Source organism: Selaginella moellendorffii, unplaced genomic scaffold (genome assembly GCF_000143415.4).
Source record: "Selaginella moellendorffii unplaced genomic scaffold, v1.0 SELMOscaffold_7, whole genome shotgun sequence".
Taxonomy (NCBI): domain Eukaryota; kingdom Viridiplantae; phylum Streptophyta; class Lycopodiopsida; order Selaginellales; family Selaginellaceae; genus Selaginella; species Selaginella moellendorffii.
The window spans coordinates 1981739-1998723 of NW_003314268.1; the positions used below are offsets into that span (position 1 = coordinate 1981739).

At 49.1% G+C, this 16985-nt stretch overlaps 5 protein-coding genes across 8 annotated transcripts; 1 reads left to right on the forward strand and 4 right to left on the reverse strand.

Annotated features, from left to right (window-relative positions):
- Positions 1–7946: 7946 nt before the first annotated feature.
- Positions 7947–9232, reverse strand: LOC9652380. The gene is made up of 2 exons (XM_024671383.1): positions 8807–9232; positions 7947–8749 (listed from the first exon to the last, which is right to left on the reverse strand). Exon 2 carries the CDS (start codon positions 8672–8674, stop codon positions 8165–8167), a length of 510 nt encoding a protein of 169 aa, XP_024527151.1. The 5' UTR covers positions 8675–8749; positions 8807–9232; the 3' UTR covers positions 7947–8164.
- LOC112345203 (pentatricopeptide repeat-containing protein At2g35030, mitochondrial-like) lies at positions 9067–10713 on the reverse strand. Its single transcript, XM_024671517.1, has one exon. The coding sequence runs from the start codon at positions 10711–10713 to the stop codon at positions 9067–9069; it is 1647 nt and encodes a 548-aa protein (XP_024527285.1).
- LOC112345239 (bZIP transcription factor 50-like) lies at positions 10704–11563 on the forward strand. Of its 2 annotated transcripts, XM_024671577.1 has the most exons (3): positions 10704–10923; positions 10985–11205; positions 11257–11559. In XM_024671577.1, the coding sequence occupies exons 1-3, from the start codon at positions 10757–10759 to the stop codon at positions 11508–11510; spliced, it is 642 nt and encodes a 213-aa protein (XP_024527345.1). In that variant the 5' UTR covers positions 10704–10756; the 3' UTR covers positions 11511–11559. The 2 variants fall into 2 exon arrangements, with proteins under 2 accessions (XP_024527345.1, XP_024527344.1); XM_024671576.1 differs by having other exon boundaries at positions 10985–11563.
- Positions 11564–11726: 163 nt separating this feature from the next.
- Positions 11727–12760, reverse strand: LOC9633690. Of its 2 annotated transcripts, none has more exons than XM_024671578.1 (3): positions 12306–12760; positions 12186–12248; positions 11727–12138 (listed from the first exon to the last, which is right to left on the reverse strand). In XM_024671578.1, exons 1-3 carry the CDS (start codon positions 12406–12408, stop codon positions 11909–11911), a joined length of 396 nt encoding a protein of 131 aa, XP_024527346.1. In that variant the 5' UTR covers positions 12409–12760; the 3' UTR covers positions 11727–11908. The 2 variants fall into 2 exon arrangements, with proteins under 2 accessions (XP_024527346.1, XP_002966613.1); XM_002966567.2 differs by having other exon boundaries at positions 11727–12141.
- A 761-nt stretch (positions 12761–13521) lies between these two features.
- LOC9633691 (CTP synthase) lies at positions 13522–16797 on the reverse strand. Of its 2 annotated transcripts, XM_024671071.1 has the most exons (22): positions 16616–16797; positions 16481–16560; positions 16336–16422; positions 16229–16279; positions 16056–16173; positions 15943–15999; positions 15813–15877; positions 15670–15753; positions 15570–15620; positions 15453–15515; positions 15359–15402; positions 15241–15307; positions 15129–15191; positions 14992–15081; positions 14903–14941; positions 14688–14837; positions 14558–14635; positions 14425–14510; positions 14324–14372; positions 14193–14273; positions 14050–14143; positions 13522–13978 (listed from the first exon to the last, which is right to left on the reverse strand). In XM_024671071.1, the coding sequence occupies exons 1-22, from the start codon at positions 16767–16769 to the stop codon at positions 13677–13679; spliced, it is 1953 nt and encodes a 650-aa protein (XP_024526839.1). In that variant the 5' UTR covers positions 16770–16797; the 3' UTR covers positions 13522–13676. The 2 variants fall into 2 exon arrangements, with proteins under 2 accessions (XP_024526839.1, XP_024526840.1); XM_024671072.1 differs by lacking the exons at positions 15359–15402; positions 15453–15515; positions 15570–15620 and having other exon boundaries at positions 15943–16173.
- Positions 16798–16985: the final 188 nt, after the last annotated feature.

The following is a 16985-nucleotide window of genomic DNA, read 5'->3' on the forward strand; positions in this document are numbered from 1 at the left end:
TTACCGTCTTTGTTGTTTTGCAAGAATCCTAAATGTTTAGTATTTTCCATGCTTTCTGATCCATTTCTAGGATTTCCTTCATAATACGTAGGGTAATAAATTCAACAATGTTTCTAGAAGCATTTTCTATGGGTATCAATCTTGGAATTGTTGGGGGTTCTTCAATGAAACCAGGTTTTGTCACACTTTCATCCATGCTTTTATTCATATATAGAGATGAATTCAAACTTGCTAAACTTCCATTTATCATACAGCCTTCATGTAAAATTAGATCACATGTTTTCCTCTTTCTTTTGCCACCCATTGATCTATAGGAGATTTTACAATCTCTTTTAGAACATAGAAGCTTAGATAGTGTCTGCAGGCTCTAGATGGTGAAAATAAGTAAATAGACAAATAACCAAACCACAAGAAATAGAAGCACACTGAATGTTGCCCTTAGGACTTTTTAATTGTCCCTTAGAAAACACAGAAACAAAATTACCTCTTGACAAATGCGTGAGGCAACCTAATTGTGTAGTCCTTTTTACTATGATTTGAAACAGTTTTTTTTAGCCCACATGTCTATTTAGTTACACTTTCGAAAAGCCTTTGACAGTAAACAGTTTTACCATATCTTTTCAAGGTTTTAGTTCACAGGATTTATTCTGCTCTAATGCCAGTTTACTTTGGTCTTTGCAACAGGTCATTCAGTTCATGCAAAAAAACTACAACAAATATGAATTCACGACAACCAAAAGTCAGTGGTAATCACCTCGAGGTTGTGGTGTGACAACCAGAGCTACATCACTTTGGCTAGCAGCCTAGCTAACATTTCTGCACAGAGCACTTCAACATTCAAAGTATGAAGACGCGATTTTTGAGATAGCATACTGTGGCACAAGAGACATGGTGCCCAATATCTTCACCAAGTCCTTGGTTTGTGATTGTTTTCTTCAGTATCGACATAATCTTGGTCTCTACTTGTTAAGCTGTTCCAATCTGCTTGTTTAAAAAGAAAAGTGGACATAAGCAACCACTTGTCCACTCCAGTCCAAGTCTACTGTCCTGATCAACAACCTCTCCACTTTGAGGAAATTACACCTCCCTTTCTAGCTCAATTCCTGTTAATACATTTATCACCTCAGATAACAAAGGGAAAATTCTAAAAAAACCTTTAGCTCTTACATACAGCAGGAGTAACAAACAAACACTTCTTTCCTCTACCCAGCCAACATTAATACATTACCAGTTTTATCACGAACACAATCGTCGTCCAACTGCCTGTCCTATAGCTGCCTCTCGGACTCCTTGGTTCTTATGCTTGCAGCTGGAGGTGGCACTGGGGTTGGTTCCGAGGAATCCAGTGACTCTTCCAGACCTCCAAATTTGTCACAAAGCTTCTCTAGCAGGATTTTCTCACAGGAGAACGAGGCCTTGACATATTCTGTCAAAGCCAACCAGTCTGCTATCTCGAGCAAAAAACGGAGCAAGAGGCTTCCACGCCAGTTTGAAATCAAGCCACTCTTTTTCTATTGGGCAGCACATTACTAAGGATATAAATAGATACAAAGCTTAATTCATAATGCATAGGTGGGACTGGTTCACTTAGGGAGATGCTGATTACTGTAAGTTTTGTTTTTTTTCTCCTCTCTGAATTTAGCGACTTCACAGGCTTTTCATAGAAATAAACAGTTAATTTCAATTGCACCTGAATACTTTACATATTATATCCATTTGTCTCACATATTGGACTGGAAAACTTGTAGATGCTTTCAATATCCCTGCATTGGAGAAGACAACAACTTTTGCTAGCTCATAAATTTCAGAAGACAGAGAGAAAGACATTCTTGGCCTCAGTGTCAGTGGTGAGTTCTCGGTTTTGCTTGTACTAAGCTCCCTTAAACATCAACCTGGTAAGCTTTGGTGGACACAATGACGGTTCTTTTTAAAATTCGGTTGCAACCTATGTAGTTTTCTCGTTTCGGAAATTTTTTTCTATCACCTTGTGTTTCATATATAAAATCTGGAAAGCCATGGGTGGCCTTATCCTTGAAATCCATTACATGTTGCAGCTTTGTACTCCATCATGAGAAATAGGTGTTATGTGACGGGCAAATTTGCGTTTTGACTTTATGGCTAGCCTCTTAAAGTTTCTAATCAAATATCAAAGCTAACTTCGATTAGCAATGCTGTCACTGTACTCTTCTCAGGCGGTTCTTGAGGTCATATAGACTGATGCATGACCTGTTGATGTGTCCTGGTTTGAGCCTTTAGTGTCCTATCCAGTTTGCGAGGCATGATTCTTCAAGTGACTGAAAGTGGCTGATAACACTTCATGTGAGTGCTCCACTAGCTCACACAAGGAGATAAACTCATTTGACTATTCTGTTCTTCTTCTTTTTCAATTGTGGCATGTTACCTGCAAATTGAGATCCCCAAGTAGAGAACTTGTTCAGCAGAGGCTCTGCTATAAACTTTGAATAGGCAAATAGTAAGTAGGCACCAACTGTGATCGAGTTTGTTATCCCGTTTTTAAAAAAATTGAAGTGTGTATATCAGCCCGTACGAACTTGGAGCTTACTTAACGTTTTCCTAGGTGTCCATGCCACAATTGACAGAGGAAGAAAACCTATGAATGGCGTAGTCAAATGAGTGCAACTGCGGTCATCGCCTTCTGTGAGCTCTGACGATAGTGGGCACATCACATTAAGTGTTATCAACGTATACAAAGGACTTGATACAATCGAAGCTGTTATTACACGTGCTGGCGTGGTAATGGTGCATGAGAATAGTTGTGTTCTTGCTATTTTAAAGTTTCTGAGCACAAGCATGGATATGCTAAATTAAATCACTTAAACATTTTAATTGAAAGCCAGATGCTTCATAAATCTCAAAGGAGATGGTGTGCACAGACAGGCAAATGTATGACACTAATTAAATCGACCTTTCCTTATTACATTATATAGTCTAGTTGATAAACGATGTGATGGGGATAATGATCTTAATTTAATAATGTAAACAATTATAATTTATGGACAATTGCTGTCCCCACTGATTCATATGGTTTTCACGTGAAAATATCTTCAAGTCTAATGATATGCATTTATGGGGACACCTTTTGTGCAGCTCATAAGCAGATAAGAATCAATGTTTGAGAAACTGTGGACATATATTGATTCGTCTTCTTAGAAAAAAGAGAGAGAGAGAGATTGAGAAGAGGTTAAATCTTTTCGAAAATTTAAGTCATCAGTTGTCCCCACCACGTTATGCTTCATCAACATGAAGCTTTCATGAGCGACCAATAGTCACTCCTGAATGCTGCAGGCTAAGTCAACGACAAAGCTCCGAGGGAAGGCTGCCCCGAGGCACGAGAAATCAAAGATGGATACACAACTGTAGAAGAGGCCTTTGAATGGTATGCAACCTTTGTAACATGGCACGTACGAACTGCACTATCCGGCAGTCAGGTCGGTCATATGCATTCACAGTTCAATCTTTTGAATATGTGATAGGTTTCTCCAATCAGCCACTTACTACCTTACTGTGTTCTTGTTGGAGCAAATCTTATTAGCAACCATGCCATTTTGATCAACTTGAATGTCACATTTGACACTGCACCAGAACGACGGAGATGTTAAGCCGAAGACGGTGCTCATTTTTGCCTTGAGCTCCATCTCAATCATGAATGTGAGTGCTCTGCGAAGTATATCCCTCTTAATGCTATAATTAGATGTCAGCGGCACCTGCAATCCATCGTCAGTGACAGTAATAAACACAAGCCTGCTGCTACTTCTGAGCTGCACAAAAGGTGGCGAATTTCCAGCCCCAAGTCGAAATCCAAAGTAGAATGGCTTAATCTCAAGCGATTGAATATAAAGATCCACTCTCTTGTTGGGATTGGACAAATAGAGAGTGTAGATGATGCTATAGTTATATACTGCCGCAAAGTACATGCCTTTACCTTCAGCCTGCTGTGCTATAATCTCGGAAGCGTCTACATCATTCATGTTAATATACGAAAATTTGGCAGTAACAACGTCTAGACGAGGGAAGCTGGGCTTGAGGTAGCAGTAAATGCCCATCATTACGAGACCCAAAACAAGAAAGAACAAGAGAAGTCCTACGAGAATCGATCCGAAGTGCCTGCTTCTCGACCATCTGACCCTGTCTCTTGCTTCTTTGGCCTCCATTCTAGCAAGATATTCTTCATCAAAGAATCTGCTGATATCTGTCCTGTTTAGTTCCCGGTTCCTCGGAACCAAACTCCTCACTCTCTCAGCAACAGCACTGATTGCTGCCATCAATGTAAAGAGCGACAGTGCCGGATTCAAAATGAAATCCAGCATCGGTAAATGCCATTGCCACTGCTCAAGGAGCCATGCCTCCTCATGATTATCAAACTCGTTGCTTCGTGACAGCATATCGTCTGTGTCCCCAGCCATCTTGATCTCCAATTCTGACAGTCTTTGTGCCGCTCTGCGGCCACCCCTAACATGACGACGTGGCCACAGTAGATTTCTCAAACAGGCTGTTAAGTAGGCAAATGGTTTAAAGCAGACCAGGTAAAAGTCCCCAGTAACACGAAATAAATTACAAGAGTTTGTGATTTTTACAGGCATTTCTCACTGGATGCTCGGCCGGAGGACTGTCAACGATTCACCGTTGCAATGACTTTCAGTACTATCTCCCTGGGATCTCTCAACATGTGGTAGCTGGAATTGAGCCAGAGGCCCTAATGAAAGTGCATCAGCACGAGCAGCCCTCGTGGAACGCATTGTTTCGCCTCTTGACATGTCCTCTTCCAAATTTCATGAGTCCTTCCCAGGGGCCTCACCATGCCAGTCATCTAACGTCCGTTTCAGCGACGTCAAAGTTCTTCCAACCCTTCCAGGAGCTCCAGGTTTCCATCGGCTTTCCTCTGAAAAGTCAGCAGCTTCCGTCAAATACACGCCCAGATCAGGCAGTTAAAATTTATAACCAATAAGATTCATCAAAAACCTTGGCTACAACTAAAGCCGACGGGTGAAAGTCCTCCACGTCCGGAACATTCTCAGCGGTTGACATCAAAGACTAGAGAGATCACTAGAGACTACAGGTGGAGAAAGGTCCTAATGTGGGGTGCCTGTCTTTGATTTTTTGTGGCGTACTTGCACCTTTGGCCGAAAAGTCCTACTTTCGAAGTGACGGCCGCACGCTCTGACTACTTAACGATGACGCCTGTTACTCCAGCACAGATAGCATGGCAGCAGGCTGCAGGTGAAGGTAACTACTACGCGGCGTATTTCCTGTTTGGGACTACATACGAGGTGCAATGACAACAGCAGCAACAACAGGAAAGTGGATACATTCAACAATTCAACGAGTACTGCCCTACTACAATGGATTCAAACTGGGAACCGCGAGAACAGCCCCTTCGTGCAGGCCAGGCGTAGCTCAGGACTTATATTGTATTATAATTCGTGAAAACAATCTGCCACTTCCCCTAGACGTGTACTATACGATTCTCAACGACATGAAGCTAGGCAAAGCAACTTATATTCTCATGCTGACTGTAAAGGCCCGAATGTAGGTTGCATAAAGTCACCTAACTTCTTTCTGATGGTCAAGTGTCAGGTAACTGTGCTAGGAGACTTTGTTATTCCTCATAGGCTATGCACGTTTCAAAACTAACCGTTGGATGATATCCACGGCAGCTTCTGCGCGCGTTAAATTTCAAACGTAACCGCTTGTGATCCAAGGAAGGATGCGGTATCCGCAAGTGTGTGTCTGTGTGTGGACATGAAATGCCACGAGGAGTACGCTTTGGCGGTGATGCTGAAGGTGATGAAGAAGCTGGGAAAGTGGCCCAAGCTGGAGGCAAGTTTACCAGGATCAGTCTTGTCGTGGATGAAGACGAGGGAATCCCAAACTCGCAAAATCTCAGCAGGATTTTTAACAAAAGTCATTTTGATGCTGCCGAGAGAGAACTGCAGCGGGAGCAACAGCTCAAGGCACTTGGAGAAGAGCTCTTTGGTGGTCTGGTAGCCTTCTCTTGCGTATTTTTTATTCTGTGCCTGATCATGCTCGCAATGTACATACATCTCCAGCCAGTAGCACCGGATTTTGAAGTCACGGGAGCAGGATTTGTTTCCCTTGCCATTACCGCTCTCACCCCTGCACAGATTGCGGAACAAACAAGTTCAGGCTCCGGAAACTATTTTGCTGCTTATTTCACCTTTAATGCCTCGTACACAATTCTCTTTACCAATTCCAACAAGAAAGTGGACATGTTCGTAGAGAGCATTGAACTCACTGTCTTCTACAATGGATTCCGGTTTGGAGCCACAAAAAGCATGCCCTTTACACAACCCAGAAGCAGCTCTCAGTCGTTCAAGCTGTTTGTCTCGCAGAAACTGCTACCCATTCCACTCAACGTGTACTACACCATGTTAAGCAGTTCCGGAAAACGGACCTTTTTTGGTGCAGACCTTGTTATGAAAGGCACTATGTCAACAATTGGGACGCTAAAATCTCCTCCGTTTAACTTCAGGGTTAGGTGCAACCTCGTTCTAAAAAACTACATTATCATTGAAAAGTACTGCAAGAGGCTCAACTGAGCTTAATAGACGTCCCTATAGTTGTTTCATTGTTCGTTAGCGTCCAATCAAGTGAAAAAAATTCCTGCTTCTGGAATCGTAGAGGACACATTTCGGATTCCATTCTCCAATTCTAGCTTTTGGTTGCTTAAGGACTCCATTTGCTGATTGTTAGGCACGTTTTCACGAGATTCCCGAGAATGTCCTTCGTCAAATGTAGACAATTGCTCAAACTTCGTTTTCAGAATGTTGTATTGGTGCTCTAAAGAGCCCATTATCTGTACCATCTCTTCAGAATGCTTCTTGGTTTTTTCTATATCCTCGATCAACATGAAATTCTCGAATGCACCATCCATAGAAGACGACTGCACAGAAAAACATGGTAAATCACGCAGGCAACACACACAGAGAGGGAGAGGGGGAGAGAGAGACCGTCTTTTGCATCTCATTCTCTGGCCACGATGCCCGATGTTGTACCTCTCTTATTGCTGAGGTGGATGTGGCATCCCGCTAGCAATAGCTCATTCACGTCAACAGCTATAAAAACAAAAGAAACACTTACAAGCTTTTTCGTCACAGATAGATGCTCACTGAGAAAAGGCAGTAACTCGGTGCTAAACCTCGCAAAATGTGTTAGTGCACTCTCCATTCGATTGAGGATGTCAAGGAGTTCAGAATTGAGCTCAAATCCAGAGTCTAGTACTTCCAGATGCAATCGCTTGTCTCCTGCGCATTGTTTGAAAAGAGTGTTTTTCCGGTCCTCGTCTAACAGTGCTTCTTTTGTGACCTTTACAAACGATTGGAACTTCTCTGACGTTGAGATTAGAAATGAAAGAATGTGTTCAAGCTGCGGGTATTAATCGTCGTCGTTACGAAATCTAGAAACTGACGCCAGTCGGTACCTGTGTGTTTTTCACTGCGCAGCAAGAAGTAATACTGTCGGAGAGTGACCGCTGTGGTTGTTGTTCTGAACGCTTAACTTCTTTCTCTCTAAGAGTTTCTGCCGCCTGTTCCACGTTACCCAGCTTCTTGTCTAGATTCTCAAGGCCATCTTCAATTTGCTGAAAGCCCAGCGCTGATACAAGCTTGGCAAGCTCAGTCTCCAGCAACTTAAGCCATGGATTACAAGCGGCTCTCGACTGGTGCATTTGAAACAGCGTCAAGTACTCCAGTGGAGTTGATATGCCATTAGCCAACACGGCAGGCGAAGCATAAACATCACGCCATCCTTGTTCCGACAGCCACACAGGCGCCTCTTCCGAAGGAATGGGCTTCCTCCCGGAGCGTGACGGCTCAGCACGACTTTTCGACAGTTCGTGGTTAGGATCTGCATGCGCACCAATTTCATCAACAGTGCAACCACTTACATCAAACGAGCCATGCGAAGGGGATTTCTCTAGTAGACTTGCCACAGAGGTGGACATTAGAGAAATCCCTGTAGAGTTGTCATTCTGGTTATTAAAAAGGTTCTGAATTCTTTCCAGTGCTTGCAACTCTTTCTGCTTCCTGAGAATCTCCTCTGGCACAAACTTTCGCGGATATTGTCTTACGCATGCCTTCACGAGTTCACGTAGCCTGTCTCTAGCCGCCTGAGGGTCGAGCACTGGTTAGTTGGTCAGTACGTTGAGAGCAGCTACAAAGCTTGCCTCGGCAGCCTGGAAACGTTCATTGAGTGTATGTTTCTTGTGCTGTTGTGAAGTATGAGGAACATTTGGTTGCGTTTGGCAAAAGGGTTCTTTGGTGTCTGTCTGAAATCCCCTTGCATCAGCTTTGGCAATGTTAACCAGTGTTCCAAGGTCAGAGAGCTTCTTAATTCTCTCCTGCGCTGCTGCTTCGAGGCAGCAGACTTTAGACTTGGTGGTTGCGCATAAGTTAGCCTTGTCTACTCCCTGCGATGACTTGTTCCCAGGGAAGAGCCTCTTTAGCTTGTGAGGCCGCACTTGTTTAGTTGCACTGCCCTTGTTATTGGCTTGAGCTCCTTCTGCAGGAGTCTGTTGCTCAAGCGTGGGAGACGTGATGTTAACTTTGCCGTAGCATGGCTTGTTTTTAGCCCATAGCATATCCAGGAGAGTGGTGTTGGCAAGCTCTTCGTACTCCTTCCAGAACGCGTCGTGCATTCGGTGGTTTTGGTCCACGTAGACGTGGTGGTGGTGGTGAACGTGCAGCTCCACGGAGTTTTGCTGGAGGGTTCCCTGAGCAGGCGTGAGGCCGTCACGTGTATAGTTAGAGAGACGGAGCGCTACTAGTACCTTGGCGAGCGCATCCACGGGATCAACACCCAAGTGGGAGAGAACTGCTGTTCGAACGTGAGTGATAAGACTGGGCGAGCAGGAAGGTTGCCTGCAATACGAGACGTATGCATGTGCATATAAAGTGTCGTGACTCACCCCAAGACTTGACCTTGCACAGAGCTGGCCATGCCGACGACCTTGGCCGGAAGTCCCTAGTACTGGAGTCAGTTATGGGCCGCAAACTATAAACCGCGCCTGTTTCGGAGGGTAGTCGTTACTTAGGTGTCGAGGAGGATCATAGTGGTGCCGGGCTCCATCTTCATCACTCCCCTGCGGCTCATGAGCCGTCTCAATGCCGTTGCTTCCTCCGTCCGGCCTGCCTCGGTGTAGACGCTGAGGAGTAGCACGTATGGCAGCGCACTGGCGGGGTCGAGGTCGAGGAGTTGTGCTGCGGCAGTGTCGGCCCGCTGCACATCGCCCTGGACACGACATGCAGCCAGCATGGCCGTCCAGGTGACAGCGGTGGGAGGGACGGGCATGGCGGCGATGAGCTCCTCGGCGGCGGCCAGCTGCTTAGCACGGGCCAGCATGTCGACGCAGCACGAGTAGTGCTGCTCGTCCGCAACGGTGACACCGGCGGCGGCCAAGCATGCAGCGCCTTGCTCCAGCAACCCCGCCTGCGCACACGCGTGGAGAAGGACAGTGTAAGTGACGTGGTTGGGTTCCAGCCCGTCCAATGCCATGCTCCACGACTGCGCCACCGCACGGGCGCAGTCCCCGTGCGTGGCATACGCCGAGATGATGGCGGTCCACGCCGCAACGTCCCTGTGCTGCATGGCGGCAAACGCGCGGGCCGCGGCGTCCATGCCACCCAGGCTCCTGCCATAGGCCGCCACCATGAGCGTGCACGAGATCACGTCCCAAGCAGGCATCCGCCGCCAGAAGAGCTCGTCGGCGACCGGCAGCTCGCAGCTGGCGAGCATCGAGTTCCACGACGCGCTGTCGCGGTGGGGCATGGCATCGAAGCCGAGCTTGGTGGCGCCGGGTGTGTGGCAGCAGTAATGCAGCCAGCAGTTGGCGGACACAAGGTCCCGCTGCGGCATCAGCTCCAGCAGTCGGCGGGCGTGGCGGGGGCGGCCCAGCCGCGCGTAGCCCGCCGCCGCCGTGTTCCAGCTCACCACGTCCCTGCCAGGCATGGCCCAGAAGGTGGCGGCCCCCTCGTCCGCGTGAAGGCTGCTGCCCAAGCACGCCTGGATCCGCGCGTTGCACGACACCACGTCCCACCGCGGCATCCGATGCCACAGCCGCTGGTGCTGCTGCCAGCAGCTGGCGGCGGTGAGCATCGAGTTCCACGACACAAGGTCGCGATTGGGCATGGCAGAGAAGAGCAGCGCCGCGGCGTGCAGTGCGCCGGCAGACGCGTAGCCCTTGATCATAGTGTTGACGGAGATTGAGTTGCGCGCGGGCATGAGGTCGAGGACAAGGCGGGCGTCCCGCAGCTGGCGCTGGAAGGCGTAGGCGGAGACGAGGGTGTTCCACGACAGGACGCTGCGCTGGGGCATGGCGTCGAACGTCTGCCGCGCGTCGCGGAGGTGGCCACTGGCCGCGAACATATGCTCCACCGTGTTCCAGCTCACCGTGTCGTGCTGCGGCATCCAGTGGAAGAGCTGCCGCGCCTCGTCTGGGCGGCCGCGGCGGGAGCAGGCGGACAGCAGCACATTCCACGAGACGACGTTGGGTGCGGGCATGCAGGCCAAGACGCGGCGCGCCTGCCACAGGTGCCCATTCTGGGCATATGCGGCCAGCAGCAGGTTCCACGAGTAGAGGTTGGGGGCGGGAATGGTGTCAAAGGCGCGCTGCGCATCAGCCACGCTGCCCCGCCTCGACGCCGTCTCGATCAACAGGTTGCCTGGAAGCTTCTTCATTCATTCAAGGGCGAGCTAGGGTTTGGGGCTAGGGTGCGGCGCCATGACGGTCCTCTCGGATGTGGAGCTCTCGGATCTGTTTGTGGGCGTGGACGATGATTCATGGGGGAGGTTTGTGGACGAGGTGCTGTTGAGCTGCTCGGATCCGGATGACGAGCAGCAGCAGCAGCAGCGGCAGCACGACGAGGAAGAGGTGAAGCGGCAGTCGAGGTAAGCACACACACCCACACACACACACACACTGCTCACACTTTGGACGCCCTCCCTACAGGCTCCAACGCAACCGGCAGTCGGCCTGGCAGTCCCGGCAGAGAAAAAAGTGGTACGTGACAGGTCTCGAGGCAAAGTGCCGCCTTTTGGAGGGCCGCTGCACCCAATTGGAGCAGTCGGTGCGCTTTGTTTCTACGGAGAATGTGGTGCTTCGGCAGGAGGTGTCGAGGTTGAACAAGGCCGCCAAGAGTGGCGTGGCAGAGCCTGCCGTGCTCGTCAAGGGTAAGGTTTATCGTTCTGCTTGGCTCGTGAATGTGCGCTTCGTGGCTGCAGGTTCCCTGCCGTTGGAATTCCTGTCACGCGACTTGAGTTGCCTTGTCAACCTTGTGACGCTGCTGATACTGGTGTGGTGCCAAATCTCGATCACACTAGTAGAAAGAGATCAACACACGCCGCTGCATCATCCTCACCACAAGATGAAATCAGCAACAACGAGACGAAGAAGAAGAAGCAGAAGCAGAAGCAGAAGAAGAAGCAGGCGGCTCATTGCTAATGGGTGTGGTCACCTGGACTGGATTCCTCCTTGATTTCATGGATTTTTAATCTTGTGTGTATAAAGAAGAACCGGTATTGTCACCTAGTTGTTAAGCTGGAGACTAGTCACAATCCCACGATGGAACGCGCAACGTGGTGGTTATTTCATCCCGTGTCGTAGAAGTGTGCCATGAACGACGTCAGCTGCGCTAGGCATCGCAGTGTAAACGCCGGGCCACACGAAAAGCTACCTGGTAAGCAGGGCAGCGTATCTACATGAATCATCGAATTCACTAGCACTCGCTCAATTCACAAAACACACGTCCACTACCCCCTGCGTTGGCATGCACAATAGGCACCACCATCAATATCTGCAGTAACTTTGGCTGTTGAGGCTATGGTGACCAAGAAAACAAATTCACTCGCCCGACCGCCTTTACAGGGGCATCGCTCATTGGCCTCTGCCAGGGCTGTAGTGGACGGGTAAGTAGGGGATTCTGTTATTGATTGGCGGTTTTCTGTGAACGGGAGTGTAGTCCATACTCATCAGCTCGTCCGAGTCGCTTGGAATGTGGCTTTTGCTAGTGAAAGAGGACGAGTATCCTAGTGGTCCCTGCGCAGGAGGAGGCGCTTGTTCGAAGTCGAGCGCTTTTAAAACTCTTCTTGCTTGGCCTCTCGCTCCTTCTGGACACGAGTCACGATCAGCATGCCAGCAATCTAGACCTTACCTGTCAACATTCGCCGCGAGGCTTGTTTCTTTGCTCCGACAGGAGGTCGTAGAGAATGCGGCTCTGTGTTAGAGAGGACCATTGCTGTCATAATCAGATAGCAAATTCTGCAAACCTTACCCACTGTTGCCCGGGAGGCATCCGCGGAACATAAAAGACATGCGGCCGCCAAGAGGCAACAGCAACATCCAAGAGCAAGGGCTGTTGAAGCGGCATTAACCATCCTTCTCAGTCGCAGCTTAGATACTTCACAGTAATTCACTGGGGGAACTTAAAGACCGGCAGCTACAAGACAGTTGAAGCTGAGAAGCAGATGAATGCCAAAAGGCTGTGTGGGGAGGGGCTTGAGCGCAGACGGAGAAGATCTCAAGAACAGACTGCTGCTGCCTGCTCAGGACTCACAAGCCAATAAGTAGAGAGGGAGGTCCTTATACATCTTCATGCGCGCGCTGTATATACACAATATACCAACCGAGCTGTATATTACCCTGCTGCAGGGACTGCAGGCCAGGATGTCATGTTTGCTTGTGCAGCACTGGTAGCTGCTTGATTCTTCCGGAGGCGGTGGGGGTGGGCTTTACTCGTCCTCACTCTTGACATGTCATATGGTGTTTTGGAGCCTATACGATGGAATGGAAAAATGTATACATGGGCCGGGCCATGCAGGATGCGACGGACGGGTGGACAGGGCGCAGGATTGAATGCAATCTAACATATAAGGCACACACCATCGCATGGTGTACGGGGGCGACGTCAATCCCAAGAAAGACTTTGGTAGAGAAGTGTCGTAGAAAATCAGATACAAAAGAAAAAGGAGAAGACACTCGACTGTCAAGCAGCTGCTTGACAGATGCCTTTTAATCTCGGAACAAAACGTCCACTCGGCCCCGTCGTCCAGCTTATAGGCTTGTCCGCTCGTAACACCTACGGAACGATGCTGGCCGTACGTCCTCGCCCTTGTTTCTCTTGCTCCGGATTTGCGTGTGCTGGCATGGCCATTGGCTGGCAATGCGCTCGAGTCCAACTGGTGCTCGTGCCCTCAACTACTAAAGTCGAACCAAGTAGTGGGGCGAGAGCCAGTGTGTGCTATGCTGCAGATAAAATAAACAAACCACCGACTAGAGACCCGCGAGTCAAGGCAAAGGCTTGGATTTGCATTGTGTTTGCTTGGAGGTTGGGGCGCATTTAAGCAAAGCGCAAACCACTTGTTCACATGCCCTTTGGCACGCAGAGTGAGAGAGCACACGTGCACCATTCCTGACACGGCTCCTGGAGGCCTTTCAAGGAATCTGACGTTTCATGGCATGGCATTCACACTCGCTCAAATCCCAATCTCTGAGCCGATGGCCGATCCTGGCGTTAGACAAGCAGGGTATTTGCGGGAAACAAGGGAGTCGGCGTCAGGCACGGCACCTCAGCTTGCTCTGACCTCTGCCACCGCTCGGAGATAACATGTCCCCTCCCTCCCTCCCTCTTCCTTTATCTTTTATATCACCGAAAGGCCGGGCGCTCTACAGCTTGCAGCCTGAGGAGAGATGCCCTTGGAAGCCACGACGGTCTCCTTCCTACACTCGCGTATTCGTAAGCTGCGGGCACTGACGGCTTGGGAACACTAGCTGTAGCTCCAGCTGACGAAGGCGTTGGACGCCTGGGCCCCGTGCCCCGGGGCTTGTAGCCCACCCCCGTCTCCGGTCTCTTTGGAGGCTTGCTCCTATACCCCCTCCTTGTTACCGCTGTGCCCGGGTCACCTTTTATGTAGCCATTCATTTGTCCCGAAGCGGCCTGTATAAAACCTGGACCCATCCAAGTCGAAGCACCATGAGCTGCACAGAAATTATTTTGCGGGCAAACAAGATTTTACTACCTATGAACAGAGGAGACGGTTTCCCAGGTCGAGATTTGAATTCTGGATGGAACTGAACTCCCACGTAAAACGGATGGCTTGGCAGCTCCATGATCTGCTACAATAGAGAGAGATACATTATACAAGGCCACAACGTAGAGCACCTCCATCCGTCTTCCAGTCTCATCCCTAGCAACGAAACACAATCCAGCGCCTTCCAACGCTTCAACCATTTGCGGATTCACCTGGAAGCCTGCCATGTTTTAGTGCTCATTGCAAACACACATAAAAACACCTCATATCTGTGCCTGTGCCGTTCGTAAATATGCGTCTCCTTCTGGTATCTGCACCCACGTCATTCGCACACATCTTTATGGATAGATGGAGGCAGCTTACAGCTTTGCGGTTATGCAGTGTGGTGTCTGAATTAGAGTGGCGCGGGATCCTAGCCTCATCGTCCCACCCTTGTGCGTATCAGAAACCTATCGAAACGAAGAACGAGTGAAGCTCGCGTAACCACAAGTGTTACCTCGGGCATAAAAACAACACAGGGATACGGCGTGGCCGGGTCAAACTCGGTACTATTTGCGTTCTCCAAATTGAGGACCTGCGTTTTGCGATGTATGCCACGGGAACCGGAACCATAAAGCAAAGCTTACCGATCGAGAAAACTCAATGACCGCGACTTGCATGCCAAGACAGAGGCCCAAAAAGGGAACATTGTTTTCACGAGCATATTTTGCAGCTAATATCATTCCTTGAACACCCCGAGCACCAAAGCCCCCGGGAATTAAAATACCGTCAGCATCCTGACACACACAACACAAGAGAAAGAGAAATACAAACACTAGCGCAGCACCACAATTACCAGTACCTTTAGCATACTCCAAGCTGATTCATATTCCTCAGCCATCTGCAAGACAGCTTCCATTTACAAGCTAGCAAATGGAAGTGTAAGCATACATCGTGAAGCTTAGCATCTTCTAAAGAGGATGACGCAACCCAGTCAACAAGTAGCCGTCTCGAGCATGCAATACACGCATGCTGTAAACCCTGCATTCCCAGAGGATATATTACAGCCTAGCCACCAAAACGCTTACCTTTAAAACGGAGAGGTACGAATCTGCAAGACCAGTGTATTTTCCAACAACTGCTATCCGAACCTGGAACAGAACTAAATGGGGACAAGAAAACCAATTACGTAACACTAACCGGAACGGTTACGTTCTCGCAAGACCGTGCCATGGCCGACCATTCCTCGACACAAGGTTCGGCAGGACTGTAGACAGCGCATTAGGTAGGAACAAACAGAAGCACAATACAGATCGACCTCAGGTTCAAACGGCTCAAGACTGCATAGTGCGCTTCTTGATCCTAAGTGAGAACCTGTTAAAACAGGTTACATGATATAGGAGCTAGAGTACCCTCAATATCAAGGGCACGTGCCAAATATTTGAGACATCGTAAATGTTCAAAATGTCGGAAGTCTGCATGCAAGGAGAAATGCTCTTGACACTGAAGCCCCAAAAACACATGCATACCAAGACATCGCAAAACTGGGACAACTTCTCTTTGGTGTAGTCCTCGAGTTTCTAACAGGTAAGAGGTGAAAACCAAGGCAATAACAGCTTAGTCGCTTACTTGAGCGCTCCTGCAAACCAGTAAGTGCGGTACCAACCCGAAGGCGCGAACTTCACGAACGCTTTGCTGAGCAGGCTTTGTCTTCTGTAGTAAGAAGAGTGAGCTCAACCGCTACATGTGACAGAAAAACAATGCATACTAGCCTGTTCACCGACAACACCAAGAACTGGGACAAGGCTGACGTGAATGTGGCAAAAGTTTTCAGCACCTAATCCATATACACCACTTCCACTCTTGTTACATACATCGGTTAACTCGGCACATAAAACTCACCAACATAAAACTGGAGCTGTCGTAAAGCCTCAATAAATGGCATGGATTCAATGTCCCCTGAGGAGGAGAACCCAAGGTGACAAGAGCTTGAAATAAAGAATGCGAAAGGGTACCAACAACTCCTCCAAGCTCGATAACGCATACGTCTGGAGGGTTAGGAGTTCCGTCCACTGGAACCTTGGCCACCGATTGGATTCGATCTTGGATGACATCAGTCAAATGGGGAACAATCTGCGAGGGAAGAAGTAAGAAAGGGAGGGCAATCCAAGCAATTCGAGAGTTGAACCTGCACAGTCTTTCCCAGATAGTCCCCTCTCCGCTCATTCTCCAGAACAGCCTGCGGGGACGAAGAATGAGACGAGAGACTTGGAGCAACGGGAAAAGGGATGGCACCTGGTATATTTTCCCAGACGTGATGTTATTCTCCCTTGTGAGAGTGACGTCCAGGAACCGCTCATAGTTGCCAAGATCCAGATCTACCTAGCCATAAAACGCTCCCAGCAGTGGTTAGCATGCATGCAGCGCGGCAGCGGCTTACCTCCCCTCCGTCGTCAAGAACAAACACCTCCCCGTGCTCGAAGGGTGACATGGTTCCGGCGTCCATGTTGAGGTAGGGATCTGGAAAATGCGGGGCCGGGCCATTCCAGCACACGAGTAAGTAGCACGCACGTACCGATCTTGATGGAGGTGACGCGAAGGCCACATGACTTGAGCAGCAGGCCAATGCTGCTAGCTGTTACCCCCTTACCGAGGCCGCTCACCACACCACCGGTAACGACAACATACTTCATCTCCGCCATCCTAGGGTGGTGCGCCATCAAGGCCATGAAATGGAGGCGAGACACCAAGAGCTACTGTGGGCGAGCCGTCGGATAACGCGGCGATCCTGTGGCGCCCAGCTGGCTCCCATCAGTCAGCGCGGACAGCAACGCCACGAGCGTGTTCAACATGTGCAGCTGCTCCTCGTCGTGCTTGAGCCTCCTCTCCTCGACACAAATCCGGCGGGACTCGTTGGCCAGCCGCTGCCGCTCGTTGTCTGCCCT